This window comes from Macaca nemestrina, chromosome 15 (genome assembly GCF_043159975.1).
Source record: "Macaca nemestrina isolate mMacNem1 chromosome 15, mMacNem.hap1, whole genome shotgun sequence".
NCBI classification, from domain to species: Eukaryota; Metazoa; Chordata; class Mammalia; order Primates; family Cercopithecidae; genus Macaca; species Macaca nemestrina.
In genome coordinates this window covers 47,693,942-47,713,374 of record NC_092139.1, presented here as the reverse complement: position 1 = coordinate 47,713,374, position 19,433 = coordinate 47,693,942, and the positions used below count along the sequence as shown (strand labels likewise).

At 38.0% G+C, this 19,433-nt stretch overlaps 1 protein-coding gene across 14 annotated transcripts in view; it reads right to left on the bottom strand.

Moving 5' to 3' along the window:
• LOC105481485 (mono-ADP ribosylhydrolase 2) overlaps nucleotides 1-19,433 on the bottom strand; it is a 2,105,812-nt gene that overhangs the window by 2,012,613 nt on the left and 73,766 nt on the right. For 13 of the 14 annotated variants that reach the window (XM_071080856.1, XM_071080850.1, XM_071080851.1 and 10 more), the window contains one exon: nucleotides 1,523-1,630. In XM_071080856.1, coding sequence (XP_070936957.1) covers nucleotides 1,523-1,630 — 108 coding nt within the window. Of the gene's footprint in view, nucleotides 1-1,522; nucleotides 1,631-16,007; nucleotides 16,118-19,433 lie in introns of those variants that run through there. The other variant, XM_071080863.1, reaches the window with a different exon arrangement.

Here is a 19,433-nt window from a genome sequence, read left to right as displayed (position 1 = left end):
GGCTAATTTTTGTATTTTTTGGTAGAGATGGGATTCACCATGTTGGCCAGGCTGGTCTTGAATTCCTGACTTCAAGTGATCTACCCACTTCGACCTCCCCAAGTGCTGGGATTACAGGCATGAGTCACCGTGCCCCGCTGTAACTGATACCCAATTCTAAGGGAACAACAAGCAGACCAGTATTCTGAACTTTCTGCTCAATTGCCAGAGCTGTACAATATCCTTGAACAATGTTTCAGTTCTCCATTACACCCTTCTGTTCGCCTGCCAATGCATTTTCCTACTATCCTGTGTGAATTTATTATCACCACAGGGAACCTGGAGATAACACTGAACTTCACCTGAACTCTGTACTCTTGGAAAGAGTCACAGTCAAGAAATTACCCCTATCCTTTTGTGTTCTGGGAACAGGCTTACTAGATAAAACTAACAGATGACCATCTTGCAGCCAAATGACAAGGCCAGAAACGGACTTTCCAAATTCCCATTCTCTGTCTCACACATGATTAGCCAAACTCTTTGTCCCCATTTGCCATTCTGGTTGGTCAATGCCCACCAACGACCCGACCAAACTTTAGTCAGGCTCCTCTCCTTCCTTGAAACCCCTGAACTTTGGTCCACCCTGAAGCAATGGAAGGTGAGCCACCCCTCCTTAACGGCCATTCCCCAGAACCAGCTGACCTCAGGGAAAAACATCCCCAATAACACAATATTCTGCCTCCCGCTATTGGAATCATCCTCCTCCTTTTATTGTAATAGTCTATTTAGATAAAGCCTCTCCTTACCTAAGTCCAGATTTGTTTTTAATTGACACTTGCAACCTTCAAACAGCCTAACTTTACAAAACATAAATTAAAACCATTAAATATCCTCTCATTTACAATATTTTTATAGAATCACAGCTATTACATCTTTTTTGATATATAGCCACATAATAAAATATAACATCTGTTAAATTTTTCCCAATGTTGAAATAGGAAAATTAACTAGACAATTAATTATTAAAAATAATTAAAATATGCTGGTTAAAATTAAACATTTCATGATGAAAATGAAAAGCGGAACCCAAACAACTTAAGTTTTGAAATCACTGAAATAATTTCTTTATATTTTCACTTTTGTCTTACACAGTTCAATCATTGCCTGACAACCTATTCAAAAGAAGAAAAAAAGCTTGATGAGCTTGTATTTATGTTGGCCAACTATTAATTCAAGCTATGAAAGTAACAATAATATATATACTTGCTAAAGTTCTTTCTGAAGAACTTTCTGCAACAATCTGTCACTTTTCCAGTGGTCCAGTATCCTAATCTCAACCTAGCACCTTTCACTGTAGATGCACATTAATTGCAGAACATACAAAAACACAGATCTCCAATGTGTTTAATCAAGAAGAGAAATAGAATAGACATTTATACTTCAGAAAGCATTTTTTTCTAAAATACTTACATTCTTAATTATAAAAAATATTTTGAAATAATACTTATATAACAAACACATCACAGAAAAATCACCTACTCACCAGCATTGACTATAGCATCTACCTCTAGCAATGTGATGTCACCTCTATAGAGAGAAACTTTTTCAGTCAAACTTTTCTTCGCCTGGGATGTTTCCTGAGTATTTTCTTCTGTAATAGAAAATGGATATATATCAATAATAATATTATTAATTAATTTAATCAAGATGATTTTTTACTCAAGACTACTACAAGACCCAATATGTGTCATGCTCTACTACAAAAAACAAGTGGAAATAAGAGCGTAAGTACGAGGGGTGTGGATTATTCTCTATTTTGTAATTCTCACAACAAACACACTATCACATACAAAATGGACATACAATAAAATTTTAGTATGTTATATTGGTCAACAAGAAATTCAATACTTATGGGTAATTTTATTAAAATATCCATTCTAAAATAAAATTACGTACCATTACATTCACAAGGAGGTAAGAAAAAGATGTTTCAATCTTTAATGTTAGGTAAGAAGAACTTACCTAGAAGGCATCCTTGATAAGAATATATATATATATATTTTAGCAAAAAAAATTTAGGTTCAGCTCTTTGCTACTTCTTTTTTTTTTTTTTTTTTTTTTTTTGGAGAGGGAATCTCACTCTATTACCCAGGCTAGAGTGCTACAGTGGTGTGATCTCGGCTCACTGCAACTCCTGTCTCCCGGGTTCAATAGATTCTCCTGCCTCAGCCCCGCCCACCTCTCCCCCACTACCCAAGTAGCTGGAATTACAGGCATAAGCTACCATGCCATGCCCATCTAATTTTTGTATTTTTAGTAGAGACGAGGTTTCGCAATGTTGGCCAGGCTGGTTTTGAACTTCCAACCTCAAGTGATCTGCCCACCTCGGCCTCCCAAAGTGCTGGTATTAAAGGCATGAGCCACCATGTCTGGCCAGCTCTTTGGTACTTCTAAGTAACAAACTATTACTCCGGATAGGAAATTTCAAGGAGAATATTTGAATTTGTTAAACTGCTCCTTTCTTATCAAATTGTATTTTACCTTTTGCTCTAGAGGGCGCTACTAGATTTTAAAAAGAAAGCTTTACCCCAACACACAAGAGCCAGCAAGCAGGTATATTTAAAACAAGCCAAAAACATTACATTCTGAAATCTGATTTTTTTTAAATGATTTAGAGCAAGACTATAAACTTGAATTTCCATTTATTTTTAACAAATAGTAATAAGATAAATTAAACCTAGTAAACAAAGCTGTGCAAAATAAATGTTTTAAAATATTTTAAATTGCTATTCATAAAAAGGTTTTTAATATACTTATAGGAAAGCTGATCTGTATTTTTGAATTTATTTATATTAAAGTATGATATGTGTAAATCTTTCATGCAAGGAGATACTGCTATTCACTCACTGAGATACTCTGATTTTTAAAAGTATTTATGATATGTGTAAATTTTTAATGCAAGGAGATACTGCTATTCACTCATTGAGATACTCTCCTAAGCATGCAATTTTGAGACATCTGGGGGATTAGAGGTGATAGGTTATGAGTCACCTAAATTGTCTTTGGACCACAATAGTCCCCCCACCAAAAAGAAAATTTGGCCAAGACTAGAAAATAACCTGTGACCATAAAAATGATCCTTTCTCTGTCTATAAAGCATTCCCTTCTTAGCAACCACTTCTCTCCCAGAAGTATTCTAATCAAAATACTCAACTGGTTGTAGTAATAATGAGAAGGAGAATAATGTGGGCAACTTGTATGTTAATGAAGTAGAGAAAAACTTTATGAAACCTCAAAATATAAAATACTTATACTTGAGTTGACCTCTCAGGGACTCCTACAGTACTATTTATCTCTGCCAGATAGTGGGTCAGAGCAGACTTTACTACCAGACTGACTCTGTTAAAATCCTAATTCTGCCAATAAACAGCTGGGTGAGTTTGAATAAGTTATTTCCTCCATGCATCAGTTTGTAAACTACTGGCTCCTTCACAGTTAACATGAGTTCATGACACTTAAAATGTTTGCCTCATAGTAAGTGATCAACAAACACAATCTTTTTTTTTTTTTTTTTTTTTTTTGAGACGGAGTTTCGTTCTTGTTGCCCAGGCTGGAGTGCAATGGCGTGGTCTCAGTTCACTGCAACCTCCATCTCCCAGGTTCAAGCGATTCTCGTGCCTCAGCCTCCCAAGTAACTGGGATTAGAGGCACCCGCCACCACGTCCAGCTCTTTTTAGCAGAGATGGGGTTTCACCATGTTGGCCAGGCTGGTCTTGAACTCCTGACTTCAGTTGATCCACCCACCTCAGCCTCCCAAAGTGCTGGGATTACAGGCGCGAGCCACCGCGCCTGGCCAACACTACCTTTTTTTTTTTTTTTTAACAAAGGTGACAAATATTATTTCAGCATCCATGGACCACAATAGTAAGATATTTTTTCAAAATATTTTATTTTAAATAAAATATCAATCTATTTATTATTCCTTATCAGTGAAAGAGACTATATTTTGTTTGTGCTCTTATCAAATTGTCAACACCTGACCCAATGACAAAGACTCTGAGCCACAAGTCCTTCAGTTCCACATCCAACTAGTTTCTATTGTGATTAACTAAATTATAAACTCTTGATTCTCCATTAATGATTATTAAATGACAATAAACATTTGGTGGCTTTGTCAGAGAAAAATGCATATTTAGACTATTGTGAACCTAGAAATTATAAAGATTCATCACTGAAGATGTTTCAGAACTCTATCAGGCATTAAATTGACAGACTTATAAATGAATGCAGAAAGACCATTTCAACTTGGGAGACAGAGTAAATAGATTTCCTAATTATTCTTTAACTGGTTTTAGCTCTAAAAAGTATTATTTCATTTTCTCATGAAGCATTATGTAAGTAACATCACATTTGTAGTGATAGAATTTTTAAACATATGAGACAAGTCATGTGTTTCTTTCTCAAAAGTAATTATAAAAGAAAGGTATGGGAGGGCTAGGCACGGTGGCTCGCGCCTGTAATCCCAACACTTTCAGAGGCTGAGGCGGGCAGATCACAAGGTCAGGAGATCAAGACCATCCTGGCTAACACAGTGTAAATCTGTCTCTACTAAAAAAAAAAAAAAAAAAAAAAAAAAAAGAGCCAGGCATGGTGGCACGTGCCTGTAGTCCTAGCTACTTGGGAGGTTGGGGCAGGAGAATCACTGGAACCTGGGAGGTGGAGGTTGCAGTGAGCCGAGATCGTGCCACTGCACTCCAGCCTGGGCGACAGATGGAGACTACGTCTCAAAAAAAAAAAAAGAAAAAGAAAGGTATGGGAAAACATTGACGTTTAAACCATTTTTATACCACCGTTCAGTTTTTTAAAAAGAAACTCTAATCTGTCATCTGCAAATTTTTTAAATGGAATATTTTGAGACTGAAGTGAAAGTTCAAACAATTCAACGTAATGAATAAACATACTGCTGTGACATGTCACTCAAGTAAGTTACTCAAAATAGTCTTTACTTGAATGTCAGCATTATGAGGGAATATTTTAATTGTCTCTCATTTTAAAAACCAACAGGAGACTCTTCTTTCCTCAACAGTCAGATTATACTTACGGCCCAATTCCTCACATAGTATGCGAAAAAGGTATGTACATACTTAAAGGCTACAGCTTGATAGGACTAATAATTAGCAGTATTTCCTTCAACAATAAATCAAAACCTAATGGGAGTATTTTTTGACCACCAACTATTCTTTGCAAATACAATATAAATTACCACTTAGAGGCCACCTCTTTTATTTGCAGAGCAATGTGTTGCCTTCCTCTTCACACACAAAGCTCAATGTATCTTTTTCCGTACCCTAGGTTTTCAGTAATAAATAGGACAAAAAGTTGTCAAGTATATCTCCCTCATGGACATTCTCTACGTACACAAAGCACCAACTCAGGCTTTGTGCATCACTGACAATTGCAAGTTGAAATATCTGTCAGTGTAAACACGTGACAGTAATTGCTCTTCCGTATCGTATACTTTTGATAATGTCAAAGAAAACCGGAACTGGAAGTGATTAAAGCAGTAAAAACAGATTTTATTCAGTAACTATTACAGTAAAGGAAAGAGACCTCAGTATAGAACTGGGATCAATTCCAAATACAGCAATAACAAGCAGGGATTTATAGCCAAGGAGCAGGATGGAGGTGAGTGGATGGAAAATAACTAAGAGGAAACATAGGGGGATTCTGGTTATAGGGCCTTAACAGTATTCTTGCTGAAGGCAAGCCAGGGTGATCACATATTGCCTAGTGGGGGATGAGCAATTTGACCAAGTATCAAGGGTGATCTGATATCAAGGGTAAGACATTTTCTCTTAACTAACTGAGCAAGATTCTTGCTGAAACTGGGCTATGCAAGTATTGCAAGAATGGGGCCTAGACACAAAAAAGACTTAGAGAAACCTGACTAAACTTTGCTTAAGAAGACAGTGTTAACTGTCCCCTTCTGGGAAAAAGACAATTTTAGTTCTCAGTGATGCCAAGTGAGGAAGGTGGGGAGAAATTAAAAATGTTAGTTTGGAGACTTGTAGTAGGCTATCAGAGGAAACTAGAAGAATTGAGAAAATGTATAAGATGGCAGGATCCAATAAGCCAGGTACCAGGCCAGTTTCCCAAGAGGACTTTGTAAGCATTGACTCCATAAAGTCTTTGTGCCTTAAAAGTGTCTGGACGTATCTGATTCAATGCATCATTCTCAAATATGACATCCCAGTCAAAGCCTTGGTTATAAACTGATTTTTCCAAGTATGTCCTGTTACAAGGAAGACAGAATCTTATTGAACTTATCCAAATAATCGTAATGCCATTGAGAATTAGAATACTCAATAAGTGTTTCTGAATTCTGGAGGGATCAGGTTGGAAGAAAATATGTTTCATCTCTTTTTACAAAAGCATAACCTACTAAATTGTCATGAGTTACAGAAAGCATGAGAAAACAGGAAAAAAAATGCTCCTTAAATAAGACATTAAAGAATGAGAAATATTCCAAAACCATAACCATAAAAATTATCTTATTTATTAGTTTATTCTGCCCCATGTAATTGAATCTTCTGCTTTATCCCGGGTTAGCAGTTTTATGAGTCAGCTTCTCTAGTAGCTGCGGAAATCCATACTCATTCCAGTGGTATGGTCTACAAGTATCTAAGCAATGCCATTCGAAGGCTACACCCCAGAGTTCCTGGCATGGTCCTTTCCATAGGTCTCTAAGACAATCAGTTGTGTTGAAAATGAAGCATTCTGGCTTATAAGCTGATTACAGGAGCTTTCAGGAAGAATCAGAGTAAAAGAAAAACTATCTGTGGATAATAAAAGACTTAAAATGTCTATGGTTAAACTCTGTTCATTATAAAAATGATAAAACTGATGAGGGAATTAGGTTATTTTTGTGGCACACAATATTTAAATATTTAAATAATAGTTGGCATTATGATGATAACAGTATATACAAGGACATATGATGGACAATGAGGGTATTGGCAAATGTCTATGAAATTCACATAATTTCTGGAATGTTTTTATTATTAATATTTACCCATACAAATATAACCTAGAAAAGCTTAAGCATCACTTTTTACTTGACAATGCTTCCCACATAATTTAGTATGTCAAACAAACAATATTTTTACTAGGTGAAAGAACAAATCCTTTGACATTTTCCAGGGGACCTATGGGAAATCTCAAGGTCAGTCCAAGATTAATAATTCATTTAGGGCTGGGCACGCTGGCTCACGCCTGTAATCCCAGCACTTTGGGAAGCCGAGGCGGGTGGATCACCTGAGGTTAAGACCAGCCTGGCCAACATTCTAGAATAAATAGAATACAATAAATTAATTTAGAATCTGATTTTGGAAAACTGTCAAAAATGTCAAAAGATTTGAATGCTGACTAAACAGGATCATAGATCACTATGAAACAATACTTAAGTTCTCTTAAAAGGAGATGACATAGAAAACACAAAGCACAATAAATTATTTTGATAAGGCACAGAATTTTTGTTTCCTAGGCAGATTACTTGAAAGGCAAAGAGGCAGCCGGACACGATGGCTCGTGCCTGTAATCCCAGCACTTTGGGTGGCCAAGGCGGGCAGATCACCTGAGGTCGGAAGTTCAAGATAAGCCTGACCAACATGGAGAAACTCCATCTCTACTAAAAATACAAAATTAGGCGGGCATGGTGACACATGCCTGTAATCCCAGCTACTCAGGAGGCTGAGGCATGAGAATCACTTGAACCCAGGAGGCGGAGGATGCAGTGAGCCGAGATCGCGCCATTGCACTCCAGCCTGGGAAACAAAAGTGAAACTCCATCTCAAAAAAGAAAAGAAAGGAAAGAAAAACCTTTCACAACTGTTATTAAGAACAGACCAATATTCCAAGAAAACTTTGCTTTAACAGAAATAAAACCAAGTTCTAGTTTTATATCAGCACGCTATTGGGCTCATGTTATTTAAAAAAAAAAAAAAAAAAAAAAAAAAAAAAAAAAAAAAAAAACAACCTTTACATAGAAATCAATTTAATCTTAGCCAGCTTGAAAACATAAAGAATTCCTTTTCTGCAAACCTACAGCTTTCTATATCCATTCAGATTTCGTCCTACATTTTTCCTCTTTCTCATTCTGGAATAACCAGTAATCTCATTTTAAGACAAAATTACACTCTTTTTCCCTTACCTACAGCAAAAAAGTCCTTCATTCCTCACATACTTTGCATACAGAGTTGTTTCTCCTCACGTTTATTACTTTTAGTAGTTTAACTTACATGTATTAAATGTAATTTGAACGACCAATACACTTTTACAAAGAAAACTTAAGAAGTAGACAGCTGTAAACTGTGTCACATGCTAGCATTCTATAGCATACTAGCAGGTTTTATGAATATATCATCTTATAATTTCTAGAGATATCTGTTTCTTTATAGCGTAATCTTTCAAAAGAACATCTTATTAATGGGCCCAATTATTTCTAGTTTCTTTATGCCATGTGAAAATAAAAAGCCAAAGTATATAAACTCAAACTTAGGTTTAGTATTAGTATTTTAGTCATTTATATTTCTTAGAAATTATGTGGATTTTAATTAATATCTATTAATGTAATATAAGTCTAAGGTTGCAAATTACTAAAAATATTTTAAAAACAATTTCCAGGCAGACATACTATAACATTAAACAAAGCTAGCCAACATCTCAAGTTATTTTCCTGTTAACGATTTCTACAACATATGTATATATTAGGCAAGTATTATAAAAGCAAAAACCTAAAAAGTTAAATACATGGATTTTTGTTTTACTGTTATGCTTGATATACAAGAAGTCATGGCTATAAAGCAATTTAATTTTAGTGAATGTTTACTTGTACACTGGTTCTTAGGTGAAATTTATAATTTTTATAATATTAAATATTTAGTAGACATAAGTTTATCTGATCAGCAAACCCAAGTAGAATAAAAACATGCCCATATTATACTTAATGCTGACAAGTCATTAAGACAAACCCATTTTTATTAAACCAATAATATTAAATTAATCTTATTTACTGAAGACTTAGCAAAGTCATAGGAACTTTTTTTTGGGGTAGAAGGTGAGGGGGCAAGGTCTCACTCTGTCACCCAAGCTGGAGTGCAGTGGTGAAATCTCAGCTCACTGCAACCTCCAACTCCTGGGCTCAAGCAATCCTCCCACCTCAGCTTCCTGAGTAGCGGGGACTACAGACATGCGCTACCAAGCCAAGCTGATTTTTGTATTTTTTTATGCGTGTGTGTGTGTTTGGGGTTTTTTTTTTTTTTTTTTTTTTTTGGTAGAGATGGGTTTCACCATGTTGCCCAGGCTGATCTTGAACTCCTGAGTTCAAGCGATCCCCCTGCTTTGGCCTCCCAAAGTGCTGGGATTACAGGTATGATCTACCACATCCAGCCCATATGAACTTTAAAACACATTTGGGTTAGTTTCCACATTTCTGGGAGTTTTTGGAATATTTAACTTATATAAGAGTTCATTAATCTGTAAGATAATTTGAACAGTTCTTCTTTATGAGATTTTATAAATTATGTTGGTAATACTATCCTTACGTAGAAAAATATCACATATATATAACAAACATACATATGTAAACATATACAAACACATGTGCATACAGCCGCAAACAGATCTTACAGCTTTTATTCTAAAATTTTAGCAATTAATCAGGTAAACAAAGTAATATAGTTTTATCTTTCGTCTACATTTTTGTCAAAATTGTATTTTTGATAAATGGAACAAATTAGGTTACCTGTTCTATATGAGGGTTAATGTTTTTTAGTAATATTTATAGAGAAGATTTTTAAGATTTTCTCATGTAATCTTATGGAGGCTGTCGACTAAATTTTAGGCAGTAACTGAGGTGACATCAAACAGCTGTAAGGATGTCTCGAAAGCCCATCTGACTGCATAAAATATTCAGTGTTTCTAATTAGCATTTTTTTCCTTTTCAGCCTCAGGTGGTTGCTTTTGGGGATCCTTGAGACCCTTGAAAACCCTCAATGAGGGACAATGTGCTCAAAGTTCAAGTGCCTATAGGGAGTTGAAAGCTGAAGTAAGGAAGAAAAAGTCTGGCAGATATGGACAGAAGGATGATGAAAGAGGTAAGGGTTTTTAGGGAGACATCAAAGATTCAAGAGAATGGAAGGTGAAGTCCAAGATGGCAAGGGCAAGAAGGAGGAGCAGAAGCAATGGGAAGGGAGAGGTCTTAGAGGAGCCAGTTTGGAAAGATCTTAAGTTTCCTAGAGAAGCCAATGAAATTCTAAATTATCTTTAGTCAAACAATAAATAAACAGAGTTAGTGGAGCACATACAGTAGTCCCTCCTATCCACAGGGAATATGTTCCAAGACCCCTCATGGATGCCCGAAACCACAGATAGTACCAAATCCGGCTGCTGTCAGTCAGAACACATTTCTATTAATGTCTCACACTCAAAAATGTAGTGTTTTTTCCATTGTAACTAGGCATTTGTCATTCACAGTGGCTGTAATTTTGCAGTCTGAGATGCGACAGCAAAGCTAACACAAATTTCTTTTTCCTTCTTCACAATTTCACGCATAGAATTTGTTCTTACATTAAATACCAACATACAATTTCTTTGAAGTACAGAACTTTCACCTTTTTACTTAAAAGAAGCACTTTATGGCTTCTCTTTGGCATATCTAAATTGCCACCATCACTATTCTTGTGCTTTGGGGCCATTATTTTGTAAAATAAAGGTAACTTGAACACAGGCAGTGCAATACACAGACAGTGAATCTGATAACTGAGACGACTACAAAGAGACTTAATGGTTGTATAGCATCTACCATTTGGATACACTTAAAAAGTGATGATTCACTTCCCAGGCAGGATAGAGTAGATGGCACAAGAGTTCATAAAGCTACTCAGAATGGCACAAAATTTAAAGCTTACAAATTAATTTCTGGAATTTTCTACCTAATATTTTCAGACTACAGTTGACTACTAGTAATTGAAACTGCAGAAAGCAAAACTAAGGATAAGGGAGACTACTGTAGTCAGCAGAGCCTTGAGAACAGGGTTTCAGTCAACTAAGAAGTTCCCATGGGAGAAACATGTTCAAATAGAACAGGGAGACCTCACAGAGTGCCAGGAAAAACCATTTCCATCTCAGGATTCTGGAAGTGAATACCCACTTGGAACCAAGAGCCATGAAGAAAGACTTCCAGCCCAGTAGTACCTTTCAAAAGCAATCATAGGTCTCTAACCCAACATCAGCCAGTAAATTCAGAATCTTAACTATGAATATCTGTTCCTACCACGCTTCAGTGAACTGTCATCTAGGGCAATGGCTTAGGAGTCAGACTCATCAACTGATCCCAGATCAATCAGTCAGGAGTTAAGACAAAGGTTTCAAAGGTATACAACTGGGTCCTAGATGAGAGATCCAGGAATCCAATAATAAATCTAATCCTACTCTATCACAGGACCATTAACTGTTAAAGGATCTAGAGCTGGACAGCAGTTAAAGCAGTAAAAACATTATTCAGGGACTATTACAATAGGAGAAAAGAGACTTCAGTATCAAACTGAGCTCAGTTTCAAATATAGCAGGAACAAGTAGGAATTTATAGCCAAGGGGCAGGATGGGATCAATGGATGGAAAATTACCAAGAGGAAACATTAGGGATAAGATGGGATTCTTGCTGAAGGTAGGCCAGTATGATCATATGTTGCCTGGAGAATGGTGGGGGATGAGGAATTTGATCAGATACCAAAGTGTTAGATATTCGATAGGAGATTCTCTCTAAACTGACTCAGCAAGATTCTTGCTCAAACTGGACAATGAAGGACAAGGACAGGGTCTAGACAAGAAAAGGGCTTAGAGGGACCTAACTAAAGTTTGGTTAAAGAGACAGTCTTTGTCAATATCATATGCCATCCAAAAAGTCATATTTGGGGAAAAAGTATGTCCCTTCTACTTCCTCCTCTAAGGATAATATTTATTATTAACTTTGCAGTGGTTTTATAATTGTTTATAATAGATTACATTTATAATTGTTTATAATACACGTTAGAGAAAACGTGAAAAACTTTTGATATGAGCTCACTCCAAGAAATTAGTGGGTGTCCTGTACAGCTTAAGTATCATGGTGATCTCTACCTTTCACTGTCTTTGAGCTATTTTAAAACTCTGTAAGCTGCAGAAAATAGATAATAATGTGAATTATTGTCCATATAAATGCAAATGAATTATATTCCCCGGAATACAACTGAATATTATCTTGACGACAATTTATATTTATTTTCATTTATTTTGTATTACTTGTAAATTCATTTAAGTATTCTTTATTGCCTATATATGCATGGTTCTTTAAATTCTCCTTTCAACCAGAGTAAAATGTGTTGATAAGTGCTCATTTTATATTTGCATGAATCATCATCTCATCTTTTTTTTTGTTTTGAGACAGAGTTTCACTCTGTCACCAGGCTGGAGTGCGATGGCACAATCTTGGCTCACTGCAACCTCCACCTCCTGGGTGCAAGCAATTCTTCTGCCTCAGCCTCCCAAGTAGCTAGGATTACAGGCATGCGCCACCATGCCCAGCTAATGTTTGTATTTTTAGTAGAGATGGGTTTTCGTCATGTCAGTCATGCTGGTCTCAAACTCCTGATCTCAGGTGATCCACCCACCTTGGTCTCTCAAAGTGCTAGGATTATAGGCGTGAGCTAACATGCCCAGCGGTGTAATCTCATCTTTATAAAAAACATTTCCGTCTTACAGACATTTTTAGTTTTAATGCATGTTCTAAATATTTGTATAGCATTTACCATGATCTATATGCTCTATATGCTCTTTTTTTTTTTTTAGATGGAGTCTCCCTCTGTCGCCTAGGCTGGAATGCACTGGTGCGATCTCAGCTCACTGCAAGCTCCGCCTCCTGGACATACGCCATTCTCCTGCCTCAACCTCCCAAGTAGATGGGACTACAGGCATCCGCCACCATGCCTGGCTAATTTTTTATATTTGTAGTAGAGACGGGGTTTCTCCCTGTTAGCCAGGATGGTCTCCATCTCCTGACCTTGTGATCCGCCCACCTCGGCCTCGCAAAGTGCTGGGATTACAGGTGTGAGCCACTGTGCCTGGCCAATCTACATGCTCTTCTAATGCTTACAAATATTAACCCCTATAATTCTCATAACAAACATATGTATATAGTACACATTACTACTATTCCCTCAATAAGTAAAATGAAGCTGAGGCATGCAGAAATGAAGCGGTTTGACCAAGTACACACAGCTGGTAAGAAAGCTGGGATTTGAACCCAGGCAGCCCATGATCTTAATCAACATGCTAAGCAGGCTCTCATATACCATTTTTATTTCAAAAAGTCCATCTGTGAATGAACCGTCTGTTTAAGTCCCATCTCTTCCTTTAGTGGCAAAATGCAGCAATTTCATCCCTGTCCCACCACACCCCATACACACACACACACACCAAGAAAAAGCATTACTTGCTTTTGCCCTAGAGGAAAAAAACATAACTGGTTTTCCAGAGTAGTTATGATACTTTGAAAACAATACAAAGGTCTCAGTAGTTTCTGCTACCATTTGACAAAATTTCGTAACATACAACACACCAAGGACTAGAAAATAACATAATAAAATCAAATTTGCAGATGTTAATCATGTATCTTCTATTTATGTTTTCTCTTGTTTGCTTGTTTATACAAAATCATCAAACTCGCAGATTCATATCCCAACACATATACTACTTTGTTTACACTGAAATTCTGTGTAGTATTTACATTTTTGACCTTATTCTGATTTTTTAAAATTGTTTTGTAGAGACAAAGTTTCACTAAGTTGCCCAGGCTGGTCTTGAACTCCTGGCCTCAAGCAATCCTTCCACCTTGGCCTCCGAAAGTGCTGGGATTACAGGTGTAAACCACCATGCCTGGCCTATGACCTTATTCTGAGTTCTGGCATTATGTTACTATTTTACGTCTATTTTAGGCATCAATAAGCCACATTAGAGACAGACTGATTCATTTTATGAGGTAGGGATATAATGTAATCCTACTGTAACAAGAAAAGCAAATTTAACAAAAGATATAATTCACTAACATATGAGGTAGACTAGGAGAAATAAACTCTGTTAACTCAATTTTAATCAAGATGAAATGGTCAGGCCAGCCTCAGTGGCTCACGCCTGTAATCCCAGCACTTTGGGAGGCCAAGGCGGGCGGATCACGAGGTCAGGAGATGGAAACCATCTTAGCTACCATGGTGAAACCCTGTCTCTACTAAAAATTCAAAAAATTAGCCAGGTGTGGTGGCGGGTGCCTGTAGTCCCAGCTACTGGGGAGGTTGAGGCAGGAGAATGGCGTGAACCGGGAGTCGAAGCTTGCAGTGAGCTGAGATAGCGCCACTGCACTCCAGCCTGTGAGACAGAGTGAGACTTCGTCTCAAAAAAAAAAAAAAAAAAGATGAAATGGCCAATACTGTCCTTATTTCAAAAGCATAACTTTTAAGATTATAATTACCATTTGAGGATATAACAGAATTTTCATTAAAATCATATTTTATATTTCAAACTTCTTAAATATTGTTTTAAAATTGTTTCATCACTTTCCCTACGAGGCTGTCAAACTTCCTGAAGGTCATCTGATAAACAGCTAAGGGATCATCATTAGGTACTGAGCAATATAAAGGATGTTGCTTTAAGCTACTATGTTTTGGAAGGGTTTTTTGCCCAGCAAAAGCTAACTGTAGGAGGAGGCTTTGAAGATATAGCCAGATTTGATGATCTTTGGAAGATCATTAGTAGGTCCTAATGATCCCTTAGCTGTCACACTTAAAAGAATAACATGCTGGGAGATATTCACACAAAATGCCTGGGAATACTCCAAATTCTTATTTTCCCCCGTATTGAAATCCCTGTATTTTGGCACCCATAGACAGGATTCAGAGAAGCCACCAAGGGTACCAGTGAGTTATCTAATGATACCAGTAGGGGCCTGCTGTCAGTGAACCTCTTCCCGTTTCAGGACGCCTGAAAAATCAGTTTAGTCTTAATCCAGCCATGTGGATACAGATTTAAATTAACATTCCCTCTCCACAAAAGAAAAACAAAATAATTAGTAGGATACCATGCCAAGAAATCCCCACAAGTATCTATAGAAATTAATGTAAAAATGAAATTATAATGCCGGGCGCGGTGGCTCACGCCTGTAATCCCAGCACTTTGGGAGGCCGAGGCGGGCGGATCACAAGGTCAGGAGATCGAGACCACGGTGAAACCCCGTCTCTACTAAAAATACAAAAAATTAGCCGGGCGCGGTTGTGGGCGCCTGTAGTCCCAGCTACTCGGGAGGCTGAGGCAGGAGAATGGCGTGAACCCGGGAGGCGGAGCTTGCAGTGAGCCGAGATCGCGCCACTGCACTCCAGCCTGGGCGACAGAGCGAGACTCCGTCTCAAAAAAAAAAAAAAAAAAGAAATTATAATAAATGTATTATCAAGATGATCAGAAAAATAATTTTGGGTTCAGTAAGAGCTTTTATGGATATACAATCAGGGAACTAGAGGAATCCCAGAGGTTAAGCCGCTTCTGAGATCATTTCTTGAAACCAGCCAGTCAATCTCCACACCTCCATCTCCTATTTGATCGTTATTCTACATTACACACACACACACACACACCCCTGTATACTCTAGCATATCCATTTATTCTCAAAATATATAGTTCTTTTAGGTATTATAGATGTTATACTAGAAGATTCTCTCTCATAGGCTAATTCATAGTAGCTGGTGTGCCAGAGGTTTACAATTTCATTTTTGGGCTACATCTTCAAAGCTTCCTCCTAAGCTTTTGCTGTGCAAAAATCCTTTCCAAAACTTAGTGGCTTAAAACAACATCCTTTATATTGCTCATCAGCCTGTGGTTAACCAGGCAGTTCTACAGTCACCTGGTGAGGTGACTAAGTTTAGATGGTTCTAAATGGCCCCACTCACATTTGGCTGGCAGTAGTCAGGCTGGTCTAGGGGCCTCAGCTGGGATGTCTATCTCTGCTTCACATGGCTTCTCATTCTCCAATATACTAGCTGGGACTTTGCATGATAAGCGAGCACAGACGACAATGTGCAAGCACTCTTTAAGCCTCTGCTTGGGTCATGTTTGTTGCAGTCCCATTGGTCAAAGCAAATCACATGGAAAAGCCCAAAGTCATTGGAAGAGGAGTAAATAGGAGCGTAGACAGAGGGAAGTGTCATTCTTTGGGGATCTTTTTGGCCCCATTTACTAAGCACATTCTGAGTTACTGAATTTTCTGCATACTAGATCCCAATATTTGTTTTGATTGCAGTTTTGTTTGATGTGCAAATATTTATTTGGGACATATTTTGATTTGATGGAAACTTGGTTCATACTGGTTCTGTTTTTGTAATGCCATTTCAGTAACGACTTTCAACTTCTAATACATTTCTCTACTGCAGAAATATAATATCTAAATGCCCACAGGAGACAGACAGGCAACATAACTGAGTGAGGCCAGCCTGGTGAAAATAAATACAAATATACCATGTTATAAATCTGAAGCAAAGAATGTCCTGTCCAAAGGATGTTGCCTCTATTCACATGTCATTTGAGGATGTGGGCCTTGTACTTCCAGATCTCCTTGTTTTACAGGAAAAAAAGGAAATCTAAGTTTTAATGTAAAATCCCCTGATTTTTAAATACTAAAATTTAAATAAAAATTTAAAATGAATTTTAACGGCCAGGCACAGTGGCTCATGCCAGTAATCCCACCACTTTGGGAGGCCAAGGCAGCCTGATCACTTGAAGCCATGAGTTTGAGACCAGCCTGGCTAACATGGCGAAACCTGTTTCTCCTAAAAATACAAAGTTAGCTGAGCGTAGTGGCAAGGGCCTGTAATCCCAGCTACTGCGGAGGCTGAGGCAGGAGAATCGCTTGAACCCAGGCAGCAGAGCCAAGATCACGCCACTGTACTCCAGCCTGGGCAACAGAGTCAGGCTCCATCGCAAAAAAAAAAAAAAAAAAAAAAAGCAATTTTAAAGCAACAGCAGCAATGGTACTGGTCAAGTTAAAAAAAAAATCTATCTTTGGGCAGAATTCAAGCAAAAGCTATTAACTTTTGACCTCTTTAATGGATCCCAAACAGCCCACCACGTAAGGCTTTCCATGACTTGGTTAAAACGTGGATAGTTCCAATCTTATCAGCCCCTGTTCCCCAATCTGTGGTACTCTCCGTATTTCTCATCATGGGTGAGTTCTTACTTTTCCTCAATACATCCTCTATTTCCTTCCCCTGTGATTTCAGAATGCCCTTTGCCTGGTCATCCTCATCCCACCCTAAAGCCCTCTGGTACTCTTAATGATTCTTTAAAACTCAGCCTGGATGTCTCTACTTTCATAAAACTTCCTATGAATGTTATTTCTCACTCTCTGAATCCCAAAGCCCTTTGGGTCGTCCTCATGACATTTATCATATCCTTCCCAGTACTGAAGTTATCTATGTATGTTTTATCATCATTCCACTAGAATGAGGAGTTTGTATTCTGGCTGAACTTTGTTTCCTGTATTACTTAGCAAGCTTATCATGCCTAGAATGCCCTCCTGCTCAGGTGAGCTTACACTAAAATATGAGCTCCTTATATGAAGGTTTCCTTGATTTTCCCAGCCAGGATTAGTTTGGAATCTCAGAAACTGTGGGGCAGGGGGGTGGGGGGGATGGGGGGATGGGGGGATGGCGGGTGTGGTGGTGGGGTGGGGGGGCGGTGGGGGGGGTGCTGGAGGATAATCTGTTGCTAAGATTTTTATCCAAGGAAGCTGTTGCTAAGATTTTTATCCAAGTTGGAGCTAAGAAGAGAGGCAGGGGAATTAAGTCAAAGGACAATTAAATAAGTGAGCTATTGAATTGGAAGGGTAAGCACACAAGAGAAAAAGCATGTGCATCAGAGTTCAGCATTATACCTTTAAGAACGAACAATGGAGCCATCTGTAGACATCCTAATTCTACCCTTTCCTAAAATAAAGTTGAGCTTTATAGATTTTATATATCCTGTTTATGTTAATATTTTGAATGGTTATAACCACTCTCTTGAGGTAACTCAAGAAAACTGAGACACGGAGAGATCAACCAACTAGCTTGGCCATGGTCTTACAAGTGACAGAGCTAAGATTTGAACACTGGAAGTCTGATTCTAGAACCCATATGCTGAATCACTGTGCAAAACTGCCTCATAAGAATCAGCCTCACAAGGGTAAAAACAGATCCAGGAGTTCTTTAAATAAGGACACACCTCACTCTCACAGGATTTTTAAATTTTAATGAGACTATCTGTGAAGATGTTTGGGATGGGAGCTTAGGCATTAAAAATGTGCATTTTATCCTACTGTTATAATCTGCTAAACAACAATTTAGTTAAAAAATTGTGATATGAATACACAGTATGACTCAGTCTAAAGCTTATATAATAATGCAACCTAATTCTTCAAGTAATCTTGTGTAAAAATAAAGTTCAAAAGGTTATACTTCAAAGAAAAGCAGAACCACATTTCTGCCCTTTTAGTAAAATGTATGAAATCCTCATTTATAAACAGAGAAATAAATGCTCATTCAAAAAAAAAATTTTTTTTTTTTTTTATGCAGGGTGCAGTGGCTCACGTCTGTAATCCCAGCACTTTGAGAGGCCCAGGCAGGCAGATCACGAGGTCAAGATATCCAGACCATCCTGGCCAACATGTGAAACCCCGTCTCTACTAAAAATACAAAACTTAGCTGGGCGTGGTGGCGCACAACTATAGTCCCAGCTACTAGGGAGGCTGAGGCAGGAGAATCGCTTGAACCAGGGAGGCAGAGGTTGCAGTGAGCAGATTGTGCCACTGCACCTCAGCCTGGGAACAGAACAAGACTTTGTCTCAAAAAAAAAAAAAAAGAAAGAAAGAAAATTAAACTAAAATATCAGGCCGGCGCAGTGGCTCACGCCTGTAATCACAACACTTTGGGAGGCCGAGGCGGGCGGATCACGAGGTCAGGAGATGGAGACCATCCTGGCTAACACCGTGAAACCCGGTCTCTACTAAAAACACAAAAACTTAGCTGGGCGTGGTGGCGGGCGCCTGTAGTCCCAGCTACTTGGGAGGCTTAGGCAGGAGAACGGCGTGAACCCGGGAGGCCGAGCTTGCAGTGGGCCAAGATGGCACCACTGCACTCCAGCCTGGGAGACAGAGCAAGACTCTCAAAAATAAATAAATAAATAAGTAAAACAGCAGCATTCATAATTTTGCCTTATCAGTCAAGTGTAGGATTTTCAGCCTGTCAGTTAAGAGCTTTAGAACCTGTGAAATTAATTCTATTAAGACTGCAACCAACATTTGCACAAAATAATATGGACTAGAACTGAAGTGTTACAGTGAG